Here is an 18,436-nt window from a genome sequence, read left to right as displayed (position 1 = left end):
AAATAAGTATGTTTGCATTTTAGACTTAAGTCTTATATATAGTAAACCTGTCCGGTTTTGGTAACTGAGTAGTTCCCCTTTCTCATTGTGCTTGGCTGGGGGCCTGGCTCCACAGCTGGGTGTGCTGACATGTAGGGACTGAGCATTCCGAGTCCCATGGAGTCCCCTCCCCGCCTCCCCATTTTTCTCATCTACCAAAAAATGAACTGTAGGAATTCATGAATGGAGAGGGAGACTGTTGATCAGGGACACTAGTCTGTTCATTTATGTTTATTGGGTAAACGAGGCTGAGTTTCACATAATGGAGGTAAACTTGGTGCTGGAATTTGAAAAGCATTTTAGGGAATCTAAAATCAAAATCTTCTGAAAATTAATACTGTAGTATAACACTGGATAAAATTGCTACTTTACATATGCCATGTAGAGAACCCTGTAGGTATTTCCTGAGGTTGAATTCTCCACTGACTACCTGATTCTGTTTGTGTCATAACCGTGATGTTTGGGCAAAGGAATTTCTTTTAATAAAGCTGTATTACTGCTTAGCAACAATGTGTCAGGTGTGGGTCTAGAATCAAGGCAGTGGCCTGGAATATCAGGAAAACATGACGTAGTTTCTGTTTCTGTAATGCTAGCTGCTCGGCAGTGACTGGAGGCAGGCCAGGGGAGACAGTTGAGGGACGTAAACGTGGCTTTCGGGGCCTGGTACTCATGTCATGTGAGGGCAGTGCTGCTGGAGGAGAAGGCTGGTCCCTGTGGCCCTGGGTTGCCGGAGAAGGAAATGATGGTGCAGCGCTTTCTACCAGCTCTGCTCCTGGGGAGCTCCTACCGCTCCACTTGGACGTGGACACACACACAGGGTTTAGCTGGTGTCTCCCCTCTGGCCATCCTCTTTCTGTTAGTGCCCTGACTTGGCTTATCCTTGGACCCCCTGGATCCCATCACTGTTAGGTCTTCAACCCCGTCTCTTCCCACCTCAGGGCGGGACCTCCCCTGTCCTGCTTCTTCTGAGCTAGCCTTCCTGCCCCCGCAGCGCCGGAGTGGCTGTGTGCAACCGGGGAAGACTCCCAACCGGGATGAACGGCTTTACATTGCATCCAGGATCTCAAACCTCAGCTGCACGTTTATGCTGCCTGGACTTCACGCCATGCCTTCCTGGTGAATTTCTGCTCCCACTTGAACTAGTGCCCTTTCCTCTTCCCTCTCAAGCCCCCAGTGCCGCTGCCTCTGGCCTTGCTCAGCTGATGCCCTCGCTCGTGCTTCTCACTTCTCCTCTGTACTGTTGCCCCAGGTCCTCAGTTCCCCGCTCCCTCCCACTGTTATGTGGTTGGTTGGCCTCTCACTCTCACATGTTCTCTTTTTTGTGATTAATAATTTATTTTAATTGGTGGCTAATTACTCTACAGTATCGTAGTGGTTTTTGCCATACATTGACATGAATCAGCCATGGGTGTACATGTGTCCCCCATCTTGAACCCCGCTCCCACCTTTCTCCCCATCTCCTCCCTCAGGGTTGTCCCAGTGTCCTGGGACAACTGGTATTGAGTGCCCTGTTTCATGCATTGAACTTGGACTGGTGATCTATTTCACATGTGGTAATTTACATGTTTCAATGCTATTCTCTCAAATCATCCCACCCTCGCCTTCTCCCACGGAGTCCAAAAGTCTGTTCTTTATATCTGTGTCTCTTTTGTTGTCTTGCACATAGGGTCATCGTTACCATCTTTCTAAATTCCATATATATGCATTAATATACTGTGTTGGTGTTTTTCTTTCTGACTTAATTCACTCTGTATAATAGGCTCCAGTTTCATTCACCTCATCAGAACTGATTCAAATATATTCTTTTTATAGCTGAGTAATATTCCACTGTGTATATGTACCACAGCTTTCTTATCCATTCGTCTGCCGACGGACATCTAGGTTGCTTCCATGTCCTGGCTATTATAAACAGTGCTGCGATGAACATTGAAGTGCACGTGTCTCTTTCAATTCTGGTTTCCTCGGTGTGTATGCCCAGCAGTGTGACTTCTGGGTCATATGGCAGTTCTATTTCCAGCTTTTTAAGGAATCTCCACACTGTTCTCCATAGTGGCTGTATTAGTTTGCATTCCCACCAACAGTGTAAGAGGGTTCCCTTTTCTCCACACCTTCTCCAGCATTTATTGTTTGTAGACTTTTGGATAGCAGCCATTCTGACCAGTGTGAGATGGTACCTCATTGTGGTTTTGATTTGCATTTCTCTGATAATGATGTTGAGCATCTTTTCATGTGTTTGTTAGCCATCTGTATGTCTTCTTTGGAGAAATGTCTGTTTAGTTCTTTGGCCCATTTTTTGATTGGGTCATTTATCTTTCTGGTATTGAGCTGCAGGAGCTGCTTGTATATTTTTTAGATTAATTCTTTGTCAGTTGCTTCATTTCCTCTTATTTTCTTCCATTCTGAAGGCTGTCTTTTCACCTTGCTTACAGTTTCCTTCATTGTGCTAAAGCTTTTTAAGTTTAATTAGGTCCCATTTGTTTATTTTAGTGTTTATTTCCATTACTCTGGGAGGTGGGTCATAGAGGATCCTGCTGTGATTTATGTTAGAGAGTTTTGCCAGTGTTTTCCTCAAGAAGTTTTATAGTTTCTGCTCTTACGTTTAGATCTTTAATTCATTTTGAGTTTATTTTTGTGTATGGTGTTAGAAAGTGTTCTAGTTTCATTCTTTTACAGGTGGTTGACCAGTTTTCCCAGCACTACTTGTTAAAGAGATTGTCTTTTCTCCATTGTATAGTCTTGCCTCCTTTGTCGAAGATAAGGTGTCCATAGGTGTGTGGATATATCTCTGGGTTTTCTGTTTTTGTGCCAGTACCATACTGTCTTGATGACTGTAGCTTTGTAGTATAAAGTCAGGCAGGTTGATTGCTCCAGTTCCATTCTTTCTCAAGATTGCTTTGGCTATTTGAGGTTTTTTGTATTTCCATACAAATTGTGAAATTATTTGTTCTGTGAAAAATACCATTGGTAGCTTGATAGGGATTGCATTGAATCTATAGATTGCTTTGTATAGTATACTCATTTTCACTATATTGATTCTTCCGATCCATGAATATGGTATATTCCTCCATCTATTTGTGTCCTCTTTGATTTCTTTCATCAGTGTTTGGCCTTTTGTTTCTTTAGGTAGATATATTCCTAAGTATTTTATTCTGTTCACTGCAATGAAGAATGGAATTGTTTCCTTAATTTCTCTTTCTGTTTTCTCATTGTTAATGTATAGGAATGCAAGGGATTTCTGTGTGTTAATTTTATATCCTGCAACTTTACTATATTCATTGATTAGCTCTAGTAATTTTCTGGTGGTATCTTTAGGGTTTTCTCTGTAGAGGACCATGTCATCTGCAGTGAGTTTTACTTCTTTTTCAATATGGATTCCTTTTTTTCTTTTTCTTCTGATTGCTGTGGCTAAAACTCCCAAAACTAGGTTGAATAGTAGTGATGAGAGTGGGCACCCTTGTCTTGTTCCTAACTTTAAGGGAAATGCTTTCAATTTTTCACCATTGAGGATAATGTTTGCTGTGGATTTATCATATATGGCTTTTATTATGTTCAGGTATATTTCTTCTATGCCTGCTTTTCGGAGGGTTTTTATCATAAATGGATGTTGAATTTTGTCAAAGGCTTTCTCTGCATCTATTGAGATAATCATGTGGTTTTTATCTTTCAATTTGTTAATGTGGTTTATCACATTGATTGATGTGTGAATATTGAAGAATCCTTGCATCCCTGGGATAAAGCCCACTTGGTCATGATGTATGATCTTTTTAATATGTTGTTGGATTCTGTTTGCTAGAATTTTGTTGAGGATTTTTGCATCTATGTTCATCAGTGATATTGGCCTGTAGTTTTCTTTTTTTGTGGTATCTTTGTCTGGTTTTGGTATCAGGGTGGTGGTGGCCTCATAGAATGAGTTTGGAAGTTTACCTTTCTCTGCAATTTTCTGGAAGAAAATTTTTGGTAGAATTCACCTGTGAAGTCATCTGGTCCTGGGCTTTTGTTTGTTGGAAGATTTTTTATTACAGTTTTGATTTCTGTGCTTGTGATGGGTCTGTTAAGATTTTCTATTTCTTCCTGGTTCAGTTTTGGAAGGTTATACTTTTTAAAGACCTCATCCATTTCTTCCAAGTTGTCCATTTTATTGTCATATGGTTGCTGATAGTAGTCTCTTATGATCCTTTGTATTTCTTTGTTGTCTGCTGTGATTTCTCCATTTTTCATTTCTATATTTTTTTTTTTTTATTCTCCCTTTTTTTGTTGATGAGTCTGGCTAATGGTTTTTCTGTTTTATTTATCTTCTCAAAGAAGCAACTTTTGGCTTTGTTGATCTTTACTGTAGCCTTTGTTTCTTTTTCATTTACTACTGCCCTAAGTTCTATGATTTCTTTTCTTCTACTAATCCTGGGGTTCTTCATTTCTCTGTCCAGTTGCTTCAGGCATAAAGGTAGGTTACTATCTGACTTTCTCTTGTTTCTGGAGGTCAGCCTGTGTTGTGTTGTCCCCCAGGACCCCTTCTTGTTTCCACTCCTGCTGCTCCTTCTTGGTGTCCTCTGCTTGTTCCTTCTCGTCTCCTCCATCTTTATTCTTTCTACTATGCCTCGGGGCTCAGGCCTGGAACTTCTCTCTCTTCAAGGACATCTGTGAGCAGGCCAGTGGCAGCTCCACCCATCCAGTTTGCTGTCTAAAATCTCCCCGAGTTGTCTCTGATGTCCTCTTTCACCGCACACCTCCTCTGTTAGCTCAGCTCACCATGAGTCCAGTCTGCCGCCTTCCCGGCATCTCCTCTTCTGCTCCTGGTTCCCTGGAGCCTCTTCTGGAGCTTCCGGCTCCCTGCTTCTGCAGCGCGCCCCTCCTTCTCCCCACAGCCTGTTTGCTCACTGGGAGAGTAAGAGGGATAACGTCACTTCTGAGGGGAGTGTGATGCCGACCCCCCATCTTACCCACAGCAGAAGGGAGGGTCCTGAGGACAGCCTCAGAGCTGCGCGTGCCTGGTTTCTGGCTCTTGCTCTCCCACAGGCCTCCTTAGTGCTCCCTGACTTGCCTGTCAGGTCCCTCCCCACAACCCCCGACCCCCAAGAACAACAAGACTGGGCGCTCCTCCCCCACACACGCTAGCTACCCTCTGCATCCTTTATTTCTCTCTTAGCGCTAACACTGTCCAAGTTACTCAGCATTTTACTTAGGTCTGTATTTTGTCTGTTTCCACACTAGGATGTAATCTCTCTGAAGGGGGTTTCCTCTGCTTTGTTCACTGTTGCAGCCACAGAACCCAGAGCAGGGCACGTAGTGTGTGCTCAGTAAATGGTGGCTGAGTGAATGACCAGGTGAACAAAAGGATGTGTTCTGTCATGAAACGCAGAGTTAAAGGCTGGCGGAGCTTGTCATTTCGAATGTGACAGCGTGCTTTATTTGAGAAATTAGAGAGAAAAGAGTTGGAAGGTGTCTTTCAACAAAATATGTCTATATTTGGGAGAATAAAAATCTGGCAATCCATTACAATACTGACTTTTCTCTCCAATGCCTTCTCTCTTCCCCTTTCAAAACGATTTCCTGGTCTAAAAAATTCAGAAGTATGGGAATCACTATTATAGATGATTCAAAAAATGTGACAGTTAAGGAAAGAAGAAATAAGAGACAAAACATTGTAGAGGATACATACATGCTTGGGGGAGGTTGTTTGTTTTTAATTTTTTTTTAAGAGACTTGCCTGTACAGTAAAAGACCTGTTTACCCAATGGAATTCAAGTTACAATTAATGGATTGTTTATAAAGAGTTTAATATACAAGGAAACCACTAAGAAATGACATGCATACCTTAACAGTTTAACACAAGACAGGTTTTTGTTTTTGTTTTTGTTTTATTGTTACGGAACCATTAAATACAACTTATAAACAAGCCAGGACGGCATTGGGTGGGGGGGAGACGGAGCAGGTCACGGAGGCCAGAGAGGGTCAGGGTGGCGCGGTCCGGGCTCGGCCCTGGCGGGGGCTCAGGCTGCGGTTGCCGGAGGGGCTGGGCTGACGGAGGCCTGGCTGCTTGTGGAGGCCTCGCAGCTTCGCCAGCAGCTCCTGGATGAAGTCCTCTGTGGGGTTCGTGCACGACTTTAGGAGTCCCTGGATTTTCCGGCTTCTCTCTTCTTCACTCTCTAATTCCAACAATTCATCGATGTTGACCTCATCGGGCATGTCTGCCTCCCTGCCGTGGTACAGCTCCTCCAAGCGCCCGTCGATCCACTTCTCCACGTCCAGCAGCCGCTGCAGCCCTTGCCGGTCATACTTGACGGTGACGCGCGCGTGCCGCTTCTGCAGCCGCCCGGGGCTGCCCCCCGGCCCCCGGGCCCGTGATGGAGCCTGCAGCCTGCCCAGCCGCTGCGCTTCCATGGTGGTCCTGGCCCCGGCCCTGGCGCTGCGCTGTGCGCTTTCGCCGGGCGCCCAGGGGGCCTCTTATGGGCCGGGGCGGGACCGGCTCGGGGCGGGACCGGCTGGGGGCGGGGGCGGCCCCGCCCCGACTGCCCCACCCCGACCGCCCCAGGCCTCAGTTTCCCCGCCTGCAGCGCTAGGACTGGCCGCTGCGCCCTCGGGAAGCCAGCGGCTGTTGCTGGTTCCAACACGAGACAGTTTTATATTCCCTGTCAATATCTCACTGGGAGAGGGCATTCTGATGAGATGCCGTTCTACCCTCGTCCATAAACTGAGCTCACATTGTGTGACTTGCCTTTCACAGCTTTGGTTTCTTCAAAGTGGGATGAGAACTCTAGACACATGAAAAGCAGTCTGAGGCTGGAAACTTTTTAGTTTATCCAGATTTCCCCCAAGTTTTCAGGTTTCATCTTAGTCCACGTGTTCTTCAGTGACTGCCTAGACCAAATGTTCAAGGTCTACCATTTCTAGAAAACTAATAAAAATTTCTGCATATATTGCTGCATTGAATAAATCAGTGGAAATGATAGCCTTGCCGAAGCTATAAGTGTTTATTAGTCTTCATGAAGCATCCACTTGCAGTGTGAACTTCCTGCCTGCCATTTGAGAAGAAATGTGCACTGATGCAGAGTAGTCTCAGGGCTTTAGTTCCAGCTTTGTGGTGGTGGGTTTTTTTGTTGTTGTTTGTTCGTTTGTTTTTTAACATAAGGCAATTCTCTGTTGAAAATAGGGGTAGTAGAAATCAGGCCTTCATAAGAGGATTGGTGTTGGTATTTGCAGAGTGCTTTGGATTCCCCTAAACAGACACATTAACAAATAAACACACTGATTATATTTACTCTGCAGGGAACACTATTAATAATGGATTATATTGTTTCTTTGAGCTTATTGATGCTTTTAATTAGGAGGAAAGGATATGTAAAACTATGAATTTTCTTGGATTCAGCTATTCGTTTTTGCAGTGTGATATTTTGCATAGCTTAATGGAATATTGGAGCCTATTCAGATTTTTAAAATTATATCTTAATTTTATGTGCTGTGAAATCTTACTCATAATACATGACTTTTCAATGTCATTCTTCTGTCAAAACACGTGTCTACTTCTTGCACTCCTTATCCTCTCCTGACCTCTGCTGGTGAGGTTGAGGAGTGCGTGGCATGGCCCAGCTGTCTAAAGTCACACATCCTAATATTCAAAAAAACATCTGAAGACTTGAACTTCTGTAAAGTTCTAAGATTTCTTATTCTAGAAGAGAAGACTGCTTAATATTCATCCATGCACTGTATATATGGTTAGCCTTTACTGTGTAGGTTATTGATCATGTTAGGAGCAGGAGGAGTGTTGGACCCAATACAGGGTTACTTCATACTGGGTGGGTCATGCAGCATTTGTTAAGTACTTCCTATTTAATTAGTTCTGCATGGGCTTAAAGTATAGTATCACTAGAGATTGAGGCAACAAAGAAGATATTGGTCCCATTTTTCATCCTTAAACCCTGCTTGCCCCACTGTGAGGGGCCAGTCTTGATTCAGAGGAGATATCAATTTTAAGATGATCAGGTATCAGACTGCAAGCTTCAGATGGAAACTTTTCCTTTTGATATGTGTTGGCGTGACATTCTCAGGGGAGTAGAATTTTCTTGTGCTGGGGTCTCCTGTGTGATTTTAAAAACTGCAATGATGAGCACATCTAATAGCCATTCCCCCTGAAAAAGTACCCCTGTTTCTTTAAAGAAATGGATGATCTAGGTCTAGGATAGAAAAAGTATAACGTGAACCTGAATTAATTTGCATCAGATCGGGCATGTCTAAAGGATCCACTTGAAGAGGGACATCTACAACCAGGTAAGAGGCAGTCCAACCAAATTTGGGACGACTTGAGCCTCAAAAGTAATAATGATGATAATAATGGATTATAACACATTGAATGAATAAAATAGTTCTTTACACCATCAGTTCAGTTCAGTCGCTTAGTCATGTCTGACTCTTTGTGACCCCATGGAGTGCAGCATGCCAGTCCTCCTTGTCCATCACCAACTCCCGGGAGTTTACTCAAACTTGTGTCCATTGAGTCAGTGATGCCATCCAACTATCTCATCCTCTGTCATCCCCTTCTCCTTCTGCCTTCAATTTTTCCCAGCATCAGGGTCTTTTCAGATGAGTCAGTTCTTCGCATCAGTTGGCCAAAGTATTGGAATTTCAGCTTCAACATCAGTCCTTCCAATGAATATTCAGGACTGATTTTCTTTAGGATGGACTGGTTGGATCTCCTTGCAGTACAAGGGACTCTTAAGAGTCTTCTCCAGCACCACAGTTCAAAAGCATGAATTCTGTGGCACTCAACTTTCATTATAGTCCAACTCACATCCATACATGACTACTGGAAAAACCATAGCCTTGACTAGACTATCTTTACACCATAGTGATATTACAAATTGGAAAGGACTCAGGAGGGAAAACATTTTAATAGAAAAATATCAGTTAGTAATATAGAAAGAATGAGATGAAAAAAACCCACAAAAATGATAAAAAAAAAATTACCACACACACATGAAAAAGTTAAAAAACCATTTTACCACCATCAGAATCAGAATTGATTCAGGCAGAAATTATAGTGGATGAGAAGATCACTGAGCAGAGTTGTTAAGGAGCAGGATGTCCATGTTATCTTAAAGTGCACCACCCAGATTACATATTAGATGCAAAAGGGAATGTCTCTGTTAACAGAGAAGTTGGGCAAATACCACTTAACCAAGGCATCAAAAGTTACATCACAGATAATGATACAGATCAGCATGAGCTGTCAGTGGATGCCATAAGGACACAAAATCTGTTATGTAGTATTCCCACCAAAATCTCAGGGAAACAATTAGATGAAGTCAGATAGTGCAGACTAGACGCTTCAAAAATCAACATCATGAAAGACAAAAGCCAAGAGACTGTTCTAGAGTAAAGGGAACTAAAGAGATGTCTTCTCTCCACCCCACCTAAAGAAAAACAGCTTTACAGACACTTTTGAGACTAGTGGGGAGTTTGGTATATGGATGGTTTGTTACCAAATAATGAACCAGTTTTAAATTTCTTGAAGGAGTGTGATAGTGGTGCTATGATTATATAGGATAATGTGTCTTATTCTTAGGTAAATATTTGGAGTGTTCATGATGTCTGTGATTTTCTAATAGCTCAGCGCACCCCCCAATAAAAAAGCACCCCAATATAAATAGATTAAATCTGGCAAAATGTTAGTAGTTGATGGATTTTGCTGAAGCATATATGGTGCATTGGTCTTCCAACTTTCTGCAGGTTTGAAATGTTTCAGTAAAAATTAGAGAAAGTAAGATGTAGGTGTAGAAAGTCAACAGAGTTATTTAATAGCAGTTTTGTATAGATCCCTAACAGAGGCATGAAAATACATTGTGTGTTGGGGATGACAGATAGTTCAAGATGACCAGGTCATCAGAGTAGCAGAAAACTAGAAGGTGAGTTTGTGTCATCCTGTGTTAGAGCATTGAACTTTAATTGTAGATAATGGGTAGTTGTTGAAGGATTTTTTAAACTGGGACTCACTTATAAGGTCACAGCAGTGTGGAGGCTGGCTTGAGGCCACTCAGAGCTGCCTGTGAGTTCTTGCCCTTGTCTAGGGATGAGCATTGCCCCCACCCCCACCCCCCAGAACCGGCAGAGGACGCGATGGAAGCAGGAGACATGGGTGGGACCAGCAGAGTGCAGTTTGGGTCTGGAAGGAAGATAAATGGAAGACAGAAAAGCTCAGCTTTTAGGCTGATTGACTTAGTGGCTGGTGGTGCTGTTAATTCACAGTAGGGAAGGGAGGGGTGGTAGCACCATGTTTAGGGAAGTCCTTTTGGATGTGTGGAGTTGGACATGTCTGCTGAACTTCTAGGTGTGGTTCTACCTTGCTGCTCTTATTCTAGTGTCTTGGTGTCAGTGAGTCCACGGCAAGCCTTTTTTTCTAGAGCATTTAAGTTCATATTTGTCACATGTGTTTTCAGAATAAATTCTGGAGTTGCTAAGCTGTAGCATCTTTGCTGATAAAGTATATTTTATCCGCTTATTACAGATTCATGAGTGCATTCAAATCTGGTGTAGTTGATCTGACAGCAATACAGAGTTAACACTTAAGCCCTATGGAATACCAATGTATAATTTTATACTGGTGTATAATTTTAAAATCTTACAGCCTGGGAGCTTTACCCAAAGTTTTTCCTTTTTTTGCTGTAGGGGAAAGAAAAGCAACTTAATCGTTCTTAAAATTGTGCATGTGTGTTTTATGCTTGCATGTAAGAATGTGAAGCATTTAAAATAATCTCTCTGTATATATGATAAGCGTTAGAACACAAAAATGTGCCTTTTAAAAAAAGGGATAGCTGTTTCTTAAAGTGAGTTATTGACAATTTAATAGTCATAAAAAGGAAAGATAGCAGGAGACCTGCTAGATCTCAGCAGGGTTTTTCCTGGCAAAGTATATGTTATTATGCTCTTGGGTTGGCTTGAATTATTTGGTGCTTTCCTGTTGGTGGAGAAAGGGATTGAGCTTTGAGGAAGTCAGGGGAGGAAGTGCGGAACAGTCAAGTGACTGAATGGCTCCTTAGATCAGTCTTAATTTTTCACAGCTTGGCCTTCTCTGAAGTCACATTTAGCAGAAACATTAATTAGATTTCAGTGCCCTGCTGAGGTTTAAAATTAAACATATTTCTGGAACCATCTGTAGCATTTTATCACTAATAATATAATGAAGAATATGCTTAATCTTTTGAAAAATGAGAATCATAACAGTATCTTTTGCTCACAAGTGATCATCTTTGGTTATGAAAAACCCATCAAAATTTTTAGCAGAGTAGAGAAGTAATTAAAGAGTTTTAAGGATATAATCCTCCCCCCAAAATTGCATAAAAATATTCTGATTGGTGAGAATCTTTTCCTAAATTCAGGATTTTCTTTGGGATTTTATGCTTCTTTTGCATCTAAAAATATTGATGGTGGGCCTGTGCCATCTGCCTTTTGGGGGCTGGATTTGTCCAAGAGCTGAGATTTCCCCCGAGGAGAGCCAGGACTGGGTGGAGGCAAGGGCCTAGGACACGGCGGCCCAGCGCACAGGTCCTGGGGCCGTACAGCCTGGCTTTGACCTGACCAGAGGGGAACGTGGAGAAGTCGGTTGGCTCCTTTGGGCCTCATAGGGTTGTAGTGAGCATACATTTTTGAGCATAAAATGTCCTTCAGAACTGTTCTTTCCTGTGTGGTCTTGTTTCCTTCGCTCTTTAGATGCACTTAATGCACTTACAGAGGCCTTCAGGGGAGAACATGCTGCCATCCAGGAGAATTAACAGAACAGCAGTAGCTCGCTTGCTCCTAGGAATTCTGTTGTTTTGTTCTCACAAAAGCTGATCACTAGGTGTGGACCCCGCGGCCCTTTCCCAGGCAGTGAGATGCCACAGGCACGTTGGCCTTCATGGAGGGAGGTGTCGCTGGGGGAAGGAGGTCAGGCGCGCAGCAGCGGGGGGCCGCCTGGACTGAGGAGAGACTCGCTTCCCTGGTCGCGGCCTACCCTTGTGCTTTCTGAGTGTAGGCTGGGCCCGCAAAGGGAAGAAGAGAGGGCTGTACACCCAGGTCTTTTTTTCTGAATGTACCGACCAGATAAGTCACTCTACCACCATGAGAGTTAATAAGAGCTTGGAGGGCAGGCTGGAGGACTTAGGGAAAAATCCCTTCTCCTAGAAACCAGAGGGAGGGAGAAGCCTTTTCTCTACCATCTCCCCCGCTCCCTTAGCCCCCTCCGCCCCTTCCACCCTGTTCCCAGCTTCGCCCAGAATCTTAATTTAGTGACAGTCGAGACCGCCGACCGTGTGCTCGGCCTCAGCCCTGGAAGCACCCTTTTTTAGCCCCTGCGGTGCTGCATTGCCTGAGGAGTGTATCTGTCCGTGCTCTCTGAATTTTGCACTTGATGAAAACTCTGACGGTCTTTCAGCTCTTCGCTCATGCGCGCCTCCTCTGCCGTCCTGGGTGGGTACCATTGCTGCCGCCACAGGACTTGTCGCCCTCTCTGCCTCTAGGCCCAGCACTGCTTGTTCCCTGTCAGGTGCCCTTGAGCAGATGGTGAGCTTTCCCAAGGGCAGCAACAGTTGCTTTGTACAGTTTTCACTAGCATAATGCTAGTTATGTAATGATCTCCCAGTAATATCCAGTTCTTTACAAAAACCACCTTTGTCACTGAAAGAATTAAAATGCCACAAGTTAGTACAGTGTTAAAGAAGAGAATGGAATTTTGAAGTTGTGTTTTTTGTTGCTTCATAAAGATGTTTCAAAATAATTTAAAATTTCCTTTTGGCTTAACTTTTTTTTTTTTTTTTTTTAATTAGTTGGAGGCTAATTACTTTACATCATTACAGTAGTTTTTGTTATACATTGAAATTAATTAACTTTGTAAAATACCAAGTGCCTAGTCGCTCAGTCATGTCCGATTCTTTGTGACCCTATGGACTGTAGCCCGCCAGGCTCGTCTGTCCACGGGGATTCTCCAGGCAAGAATACTGGAGGGGGTTGCCATGCCCTTCTCCAGGGAAAATACCCAGAGTTAGATTAATTTGAAATGTTAGAAAATATGAGTGACTCCTCTGTCTTTACCTGTCTCTCCTGTGTGTTTTAACTTAAGCAAGAGAGTACTATTGATACAGCAGTAATCAAGTGTCCCAACTATTTTTTTAAAAGTGAAGATATTGGCTGTCCAATGTTGCATAACTTTTTTTGTAGTTCTTTTTTTCAGCAGCATTTTCCTTGACATTTTTTGGTAATTGTAAGTAAAAGAAGTCTGAAACAAACAATAATAGTGAATTTCAATTTTATTTTTAGCAAAAGCACCTGGAAATTGAAAGAACTACTAAATGGTTGAAAATGCTCAAAGGATGGGAAAAATACAAGAACACTGAAAAGGTAATTAAAATATTACTTCCTTATGAAAAATGCAAATTCAATGTGCATTTTCCCAGTAAAATTTCCTCTCTCATTATAAGAATATTACATGCATATCCTTTAAAAAATTTTTAATTTTAATTTAATTGAGTGAGTGAAGTGAAAGTCACTCAGCTGTGTCTGACTCTTTGCAACCCCATGGACTATAAAGTCCATGGAATTCTCCAGGCCAGAATACTGGAGTGGGTAGCCTTTCCCTTCCCTAGGGGATCTTCTCAATCCAGGGATCAAAGCCAGGTCTCCCGCATTGCAGGTGGATTCTTTACCAGCTGAGCCACAGGGAAGCCCCAGAACACCAGAGTGGGTATCCTATCCATTCTCCAGCGGATCTTCCTGACCCAGGAATCGAACCGTGGTCTCCTGCCTTGTAAGCGGATTTTTTACCAGCTGAGTTATTGGGGAAGCTCCTGAGTGGAATGCCTTAAATTAGGAGTCTCTGTGCTGTCACAGAATACCCAGTTTAGACTGGTTGCCGGAATTGAGAGGACGCGGTGGACAGCCCAGAGGTCAGCAGGCTCTCAGGGGTGACGGAATTCTGCCACTTGGTTACGTTGCTGCTTGTGGTTTCGTTTTTCCATCTCTGTCCTCTGCCTGCTGTGGTGTCAGCTTCCCGCTGAATGTGGCTTCCCTTTGGGGTCAGGATTATTGCAGTCACTCCAGGTTTGGTATCCATCTGTCTTGCTGCTCAGAAGGAGAGAAGTTTTGTTTTGAAAAGTGTTCGTGAACAGGAGCACGTCCTTGTCTTAAAGCATCTAGCAGATCTCCCTCCTAAATCTTTTTGCCCTGCATTGATTTTGGGCTACTCTAAATCAGTTTTTTTTAAATGCATACATCTATTAATATTCCTACTAATCTCATCAGGAAAGTCTTTAAATATTGTTAAGTTGTTAAGTTCCTAGTAGTCGAAGTTTTCCAAAATTCTTAACTTTTGCCCTTTCAAGCAAAAGTTGTCAGTGACAAAAATACTGTCAGGTATTTTCCTTAAGGGCTTCCCAGGTGGTTCAGTGGTAAAGAATCTGCCTGCCAATGCCAGAGACTCGAGTTTGTCCCCTGGATTGGGAAAATCCTTTGGAGAAGGAAATGGTAACCCACTCCAATATTCTTGCCTGGGAAATCCCTTGGAAAAGGAGCCTGGTGGGCTACAGTCCATGGGGTCACAAACAAGTTGGACATGACTTAGAGACTAAACAACGACAACAAATTTTCCTTAAAGTAACAGGCTTACTTTGTTTATTTTTTTTTTTAACTTCATTTATTTTTGAGCAACTGTCTGCTGAACACAAAAGTGTCAACAACCATGGTTTGTTAGTCAGTCATTTTTTCAGATTAGTGTCCTTGACAAAAGCAGTTGGTTCAGACTGCAGTTCAGTTTCATAAATGCTCTTACTTGAGGCTGGCACTGTGCTCTCTGTGTCTTGCCTCATGACCCAGAATATTAATAAGATGTGTGTTCAGGATTGAGATTGAGTGAAACTAATAGTTTCCACTGCTTCATTAAGGGCATTGCTAAGTGCACTGACCTCTGTTTTAAGCTGTGATCAAAGAACACAGTGACTGCCTGCACAGTGCTTCTCTTGCCTTAGTTTGTGCCGAGGTGCCAGGAGCTTCGGCTTTTATGAGGAGCCATGAACCTAAGGTTTTTCTGCTCCCGGTGCCAAAGTCAGCACAGGGAAAGAGGCCAGTAATGTTTTAGTGTCATTAAGAAAATAGTTTGCATGGCCCACGCCTTGAGAACTGCTGACTTTAGCTAAACCTCTGTTTCCTCATTTTGAAATGGAGATAATAATACCCATTTCAAAGAGATGAAGATTTCATGATTTTATGCATGTAAGCCATTAGGCATTATACCTCACATGTAGTAAGCATTCACTAGCAGTTTCTTGAAGGGAGGTTAGACAATTTAAAAAAAATTTTTTTAAGATAAAAAAAGAGATCTTCCATAACCCTACAACAAAACACTGAGTTAACTGTTCCTATTTTTGTCTGTTTCCTCACATTTTTTTCTGTGCAATATATATACATTTTCCTATTTACATAGATTTAAATTGTTGTGTGTCAGCCTTTGCCAACAAGATTTCCAGGGAGCATCAATTCCTTGGGTTCTAACAGGTATTTTTACATAGAAGCAGTATTGCCTACTGATTAAGCAATAGACCATCCCAGGTTCAAACCCCAGCTCTGCCACGTTATTAGCCGTGTGACTTGGGGGAAGGTATTTAACCTTTTTTCTGCCTTAAAAGTCACAATACCTCTTTCACCGAGTTGTTTTGAGGATTAAATAAGATAATTCATGTAAAGCACAAAGAATAATGCCTGATATTTAATATGCAGTCAGTAAGTGTTGCTTGTTATTACATGAGAGAGAGGCTCTTTGGTTAAGTCATGTTGGGAAAATTAAAACTGAACAGAGGTAAGCAGGTTTCTTTACTACAGGACTCCTCAGCATCTTTAATATGTGGTAGAAATTTTCCAGAGGGACATTAAATTGCGTGACATTTATTCAACCTTGAAAATCTTTTTGTCACGGGGTATCTCCCAGGAATGACATCACTTTTCTTTTGGAGCATCCTAAATATCTCCACTTAAATTCCATTAGACGGTTACTATTTTATTTTCATCAGGAGTAAGTTCATTTCTGGGTTGCTAATTTTACTAAAATGTTTCAAGAAGAATCCGTTCAGAGTGGAATATTGGTCATGATCTCTGTGCTCTGGTTTAACAAACACTCTGCTTCTCAGACTGACCTAAAGCTGACAACTCCTTCACCTGATGTCATTGTGGAAAGATCTTTCAAGTGCTAATTACAGAATCAGTCTTGATGCATTGTACCTCTGCTTTAATCTCAGCTTCAGTCCAATAAAATACTTGTAGAATTACAGGACTTTATGTCCTTCTCTAGTATACATATGTCTGTGAAAGTATGTAAGCCTTTGTTAAAATGAGCGTTCTGCTAGGCTGTTATCCTGACAGCAACTCTGCTAATGTACTTCTCAGTGAGAGAGATTTTAATGGAGCTTTCTTTCATGTATCATTTTAAAGCACTTTCCCACAACTATAATGAATGCTAGAATTATTTGGTGATATATATGGTCCAATCTGGTATGAGGCAGAATGCACCTTCTAAAAGAATTGCTGCTCTCAGTTTATACCCAGTTTTAAATTACACTGAAGTTAAAAAATACTGTATATTTTTTTTTCTCTTCCAAAGGAAAGTATATGTTTTCTCTCAACAGAATCCTTACTTATGTGGTAGTAGTACAAAGAAATATCTATAAATATCTTGAAATAAAAATATGTAGGTCTGATAGAGAATATTTGTCTTTTTAGAATATAAGCTTTAATGAGAAAAATTGCCATTAAGTTTGCCTGTGTTTGCGCAGTGACTACTCTCTATGTGCAGTCACACTGTATTTTTTAAATGTAATCTATTAAATGAAGAGATGAAGTTATCTCTGCTGGCAGAGACCATTCTGATTTAGCTAGTCGTGATATTATTGTGTCTGAGCTCTGTCATAACAGAGTTCCTACAATGGATATATATATATACAGTGGTTTTTTTTTTGGTCAAATAACTGAATGAACCTTTGTTGGTCAGGTAACTGACAGACCTGTATTAACCAATATTAGATTCTACTGATGGGAAAACGGAGGCACGATGTATAGAAATAAATTTCTCAAGGCCATTTTTAACGATAAGCAAGAGATGGTATGTCCAGATGCCAGGGCTTGCTTATTGTCTGTTTGCTTAGCAGTCCCTTTTGGTGTGTGTCAGTTAAAGGCCAGAAGGAAATGGAATGTGGTTGTTAAGAAGCAGGGAGCCTCATGGATGGTTTAAAACTCTCAGATCCAGACTCAGGAGACTTGTGCCTATTTGGAGTCAGTAATTTATATATAATTGTTTGAATACAGAATTGAACGAAAACAATAAATAATGTCTAAAATCTTTGTGAGTGATGCAGTATAAGAAATGCATGTGGTTCTTATTTTACTCATGGAAAAACATATCTAATGGACATGCAAGTACATCCATCAGAGTTGATCTGTTTATTTGCCATTATTGCTTACAGTTTAACATCTTTACTCTGGAAATTCAGGAGAGAATTTGAAGTTGCTTTTAGTGGATTATATTCCTTTAAAAAGTGTATTATAAATTTGAAATGAATATAGGTGATAAACTTTCTTCGGAAAATAAATCTTAAAGTCACTTAAAAAAAAAAACCACACACACTCAGTTTGCAAATTTAATGGTGTTAAATGTTTAGCACACAGGAAATGCTAAAGCAGAATGGAATTTACACACAGCCTTTCTGTACATATTCTTCCAGTTACATCTACCGCCTGAGTTAACATTTCTGTGTTTCTAGTCACTGTCTGCCGAAATTTCAAATTTGAGACCGTACTGTGTTTTACCAAAGGAACAAAACTGAAATTATGTATGTGATTATATAATTGAGTAACCTCACAGTATGCACTGTTTCACAGGAAAAGTCATTCTACAGTGATACTCATTTAAATTCAGTTTCTTAAAGCTACATCATGATTTAGTAAAGGCTTCATTTTAAAAAATCTAAATAGTATAGTTGTTGAAGTTGAAGCTCTGCTTATTAGTTCATAGCTCATCAGCATTTTGGGTACTAGTTCTAATGTCTTATTTTCTTAGCCATGTTATTGAAATAATATTATTTTGTTCGTAATGGTAACTGCGTACTTACTTTTACCTCATTCCTGAAGTTTCTGCCATAATTTGTTTCACTTCAAGTTTGAAAGTTTCCTTATGTACAACTTTATAATGAGCATAATAAGCATCTGTTATTTTGAATATGTGGTTAGCTTTAAGGAAAAAGGCAAATCACAAGAAGTTGGGAGAGGTATGCTGAGTCTTAAGATCTTAGACTGATAGCAGTATCAAGTGCCCAAAGAGTTAATGATACTGAGATTTACACATAATTTCATTCAGAAGTGGCGGTCCTTCTTGGTGGAAATTCATCACTATTTC

The 18,436-nt window shown here is 41.4% G+C and overlaps 2 protein-coding genes across 10 annotated transcripts in view; one reads left to right on the top strand and one right to left on the bottom strand.

Moving 5' to 3' along the window:
• USP6NL (USP6 N-terminal like) overlaps positions 1-18,436 on the top strand; it is a 140,189-nt gene that overhangs the window by 97,384 nt on the left and 24,369 nt on the right. For 7 of the 8 annotated variants that reach the window (XM_020892951.2, XM_020892970.2, XM_070471969.1 and 4 more), the window contains one exon: positions 13,321-13,401. In XM_020892951.2, coding sequence (XP_020748610.2) covers positions 13,321-13,401 — 81 coding nt within the window. Of the gene's footprint in view, positions 1-13,319; positions 13,402-13,693; positions 13,808-18,436 lie in introns of those variants that run through there. The other variant, XM_070471972.1, reaches the window with a different exon arrangement.
• Positions 5,883-6,417, bottom strand: LOC110136967 (protein phosphatase 1 regulatory subunit 14A-like). Of its 2 annotated transcripts, XM_020893098.2 has the most exons (2): positions 6,229-6,417; positions 5,883-6,150 (listed from the first exon to the last, which is right to left on the bottom strand). In XM_020893098.2, exons 1-2 carry the CDS (start codon positions 6,415-6,417, stop codon positions 5,989-5,991), a joined length of 351 nt encoding a protein of 116 aa, XP_020748757.1. In that variant the 3' UTR covers positions 5,883-5,988. The 2 variants fall into 2 exon arrangements, with proteins under 2 accessions (XP_020748757.1, XP_020748748.1); XM_020893089.2 differs by having other exon boundaries at positions 5,883-6,417.

Source organism: Odocoileus virginianus, chromosome 9 (genome assembly GCF_023699985.2).
Source record: "Odocoileus virginianus isolate 20LAN1187 ecotype Illinois chromosome 9, Ovbor_1.2, whole genome shotgun sequence".
NCBI lineage: Eukaryota > Metazoa > Chordata > Mammalia > Artiodactyla > Cervidae > Odocoileus > Odocoileus virginianus.
Note: the sequence above shows the minus strand (reverse complement) of the source record. Positions and strands in the feature narration are given on the sequence as shown.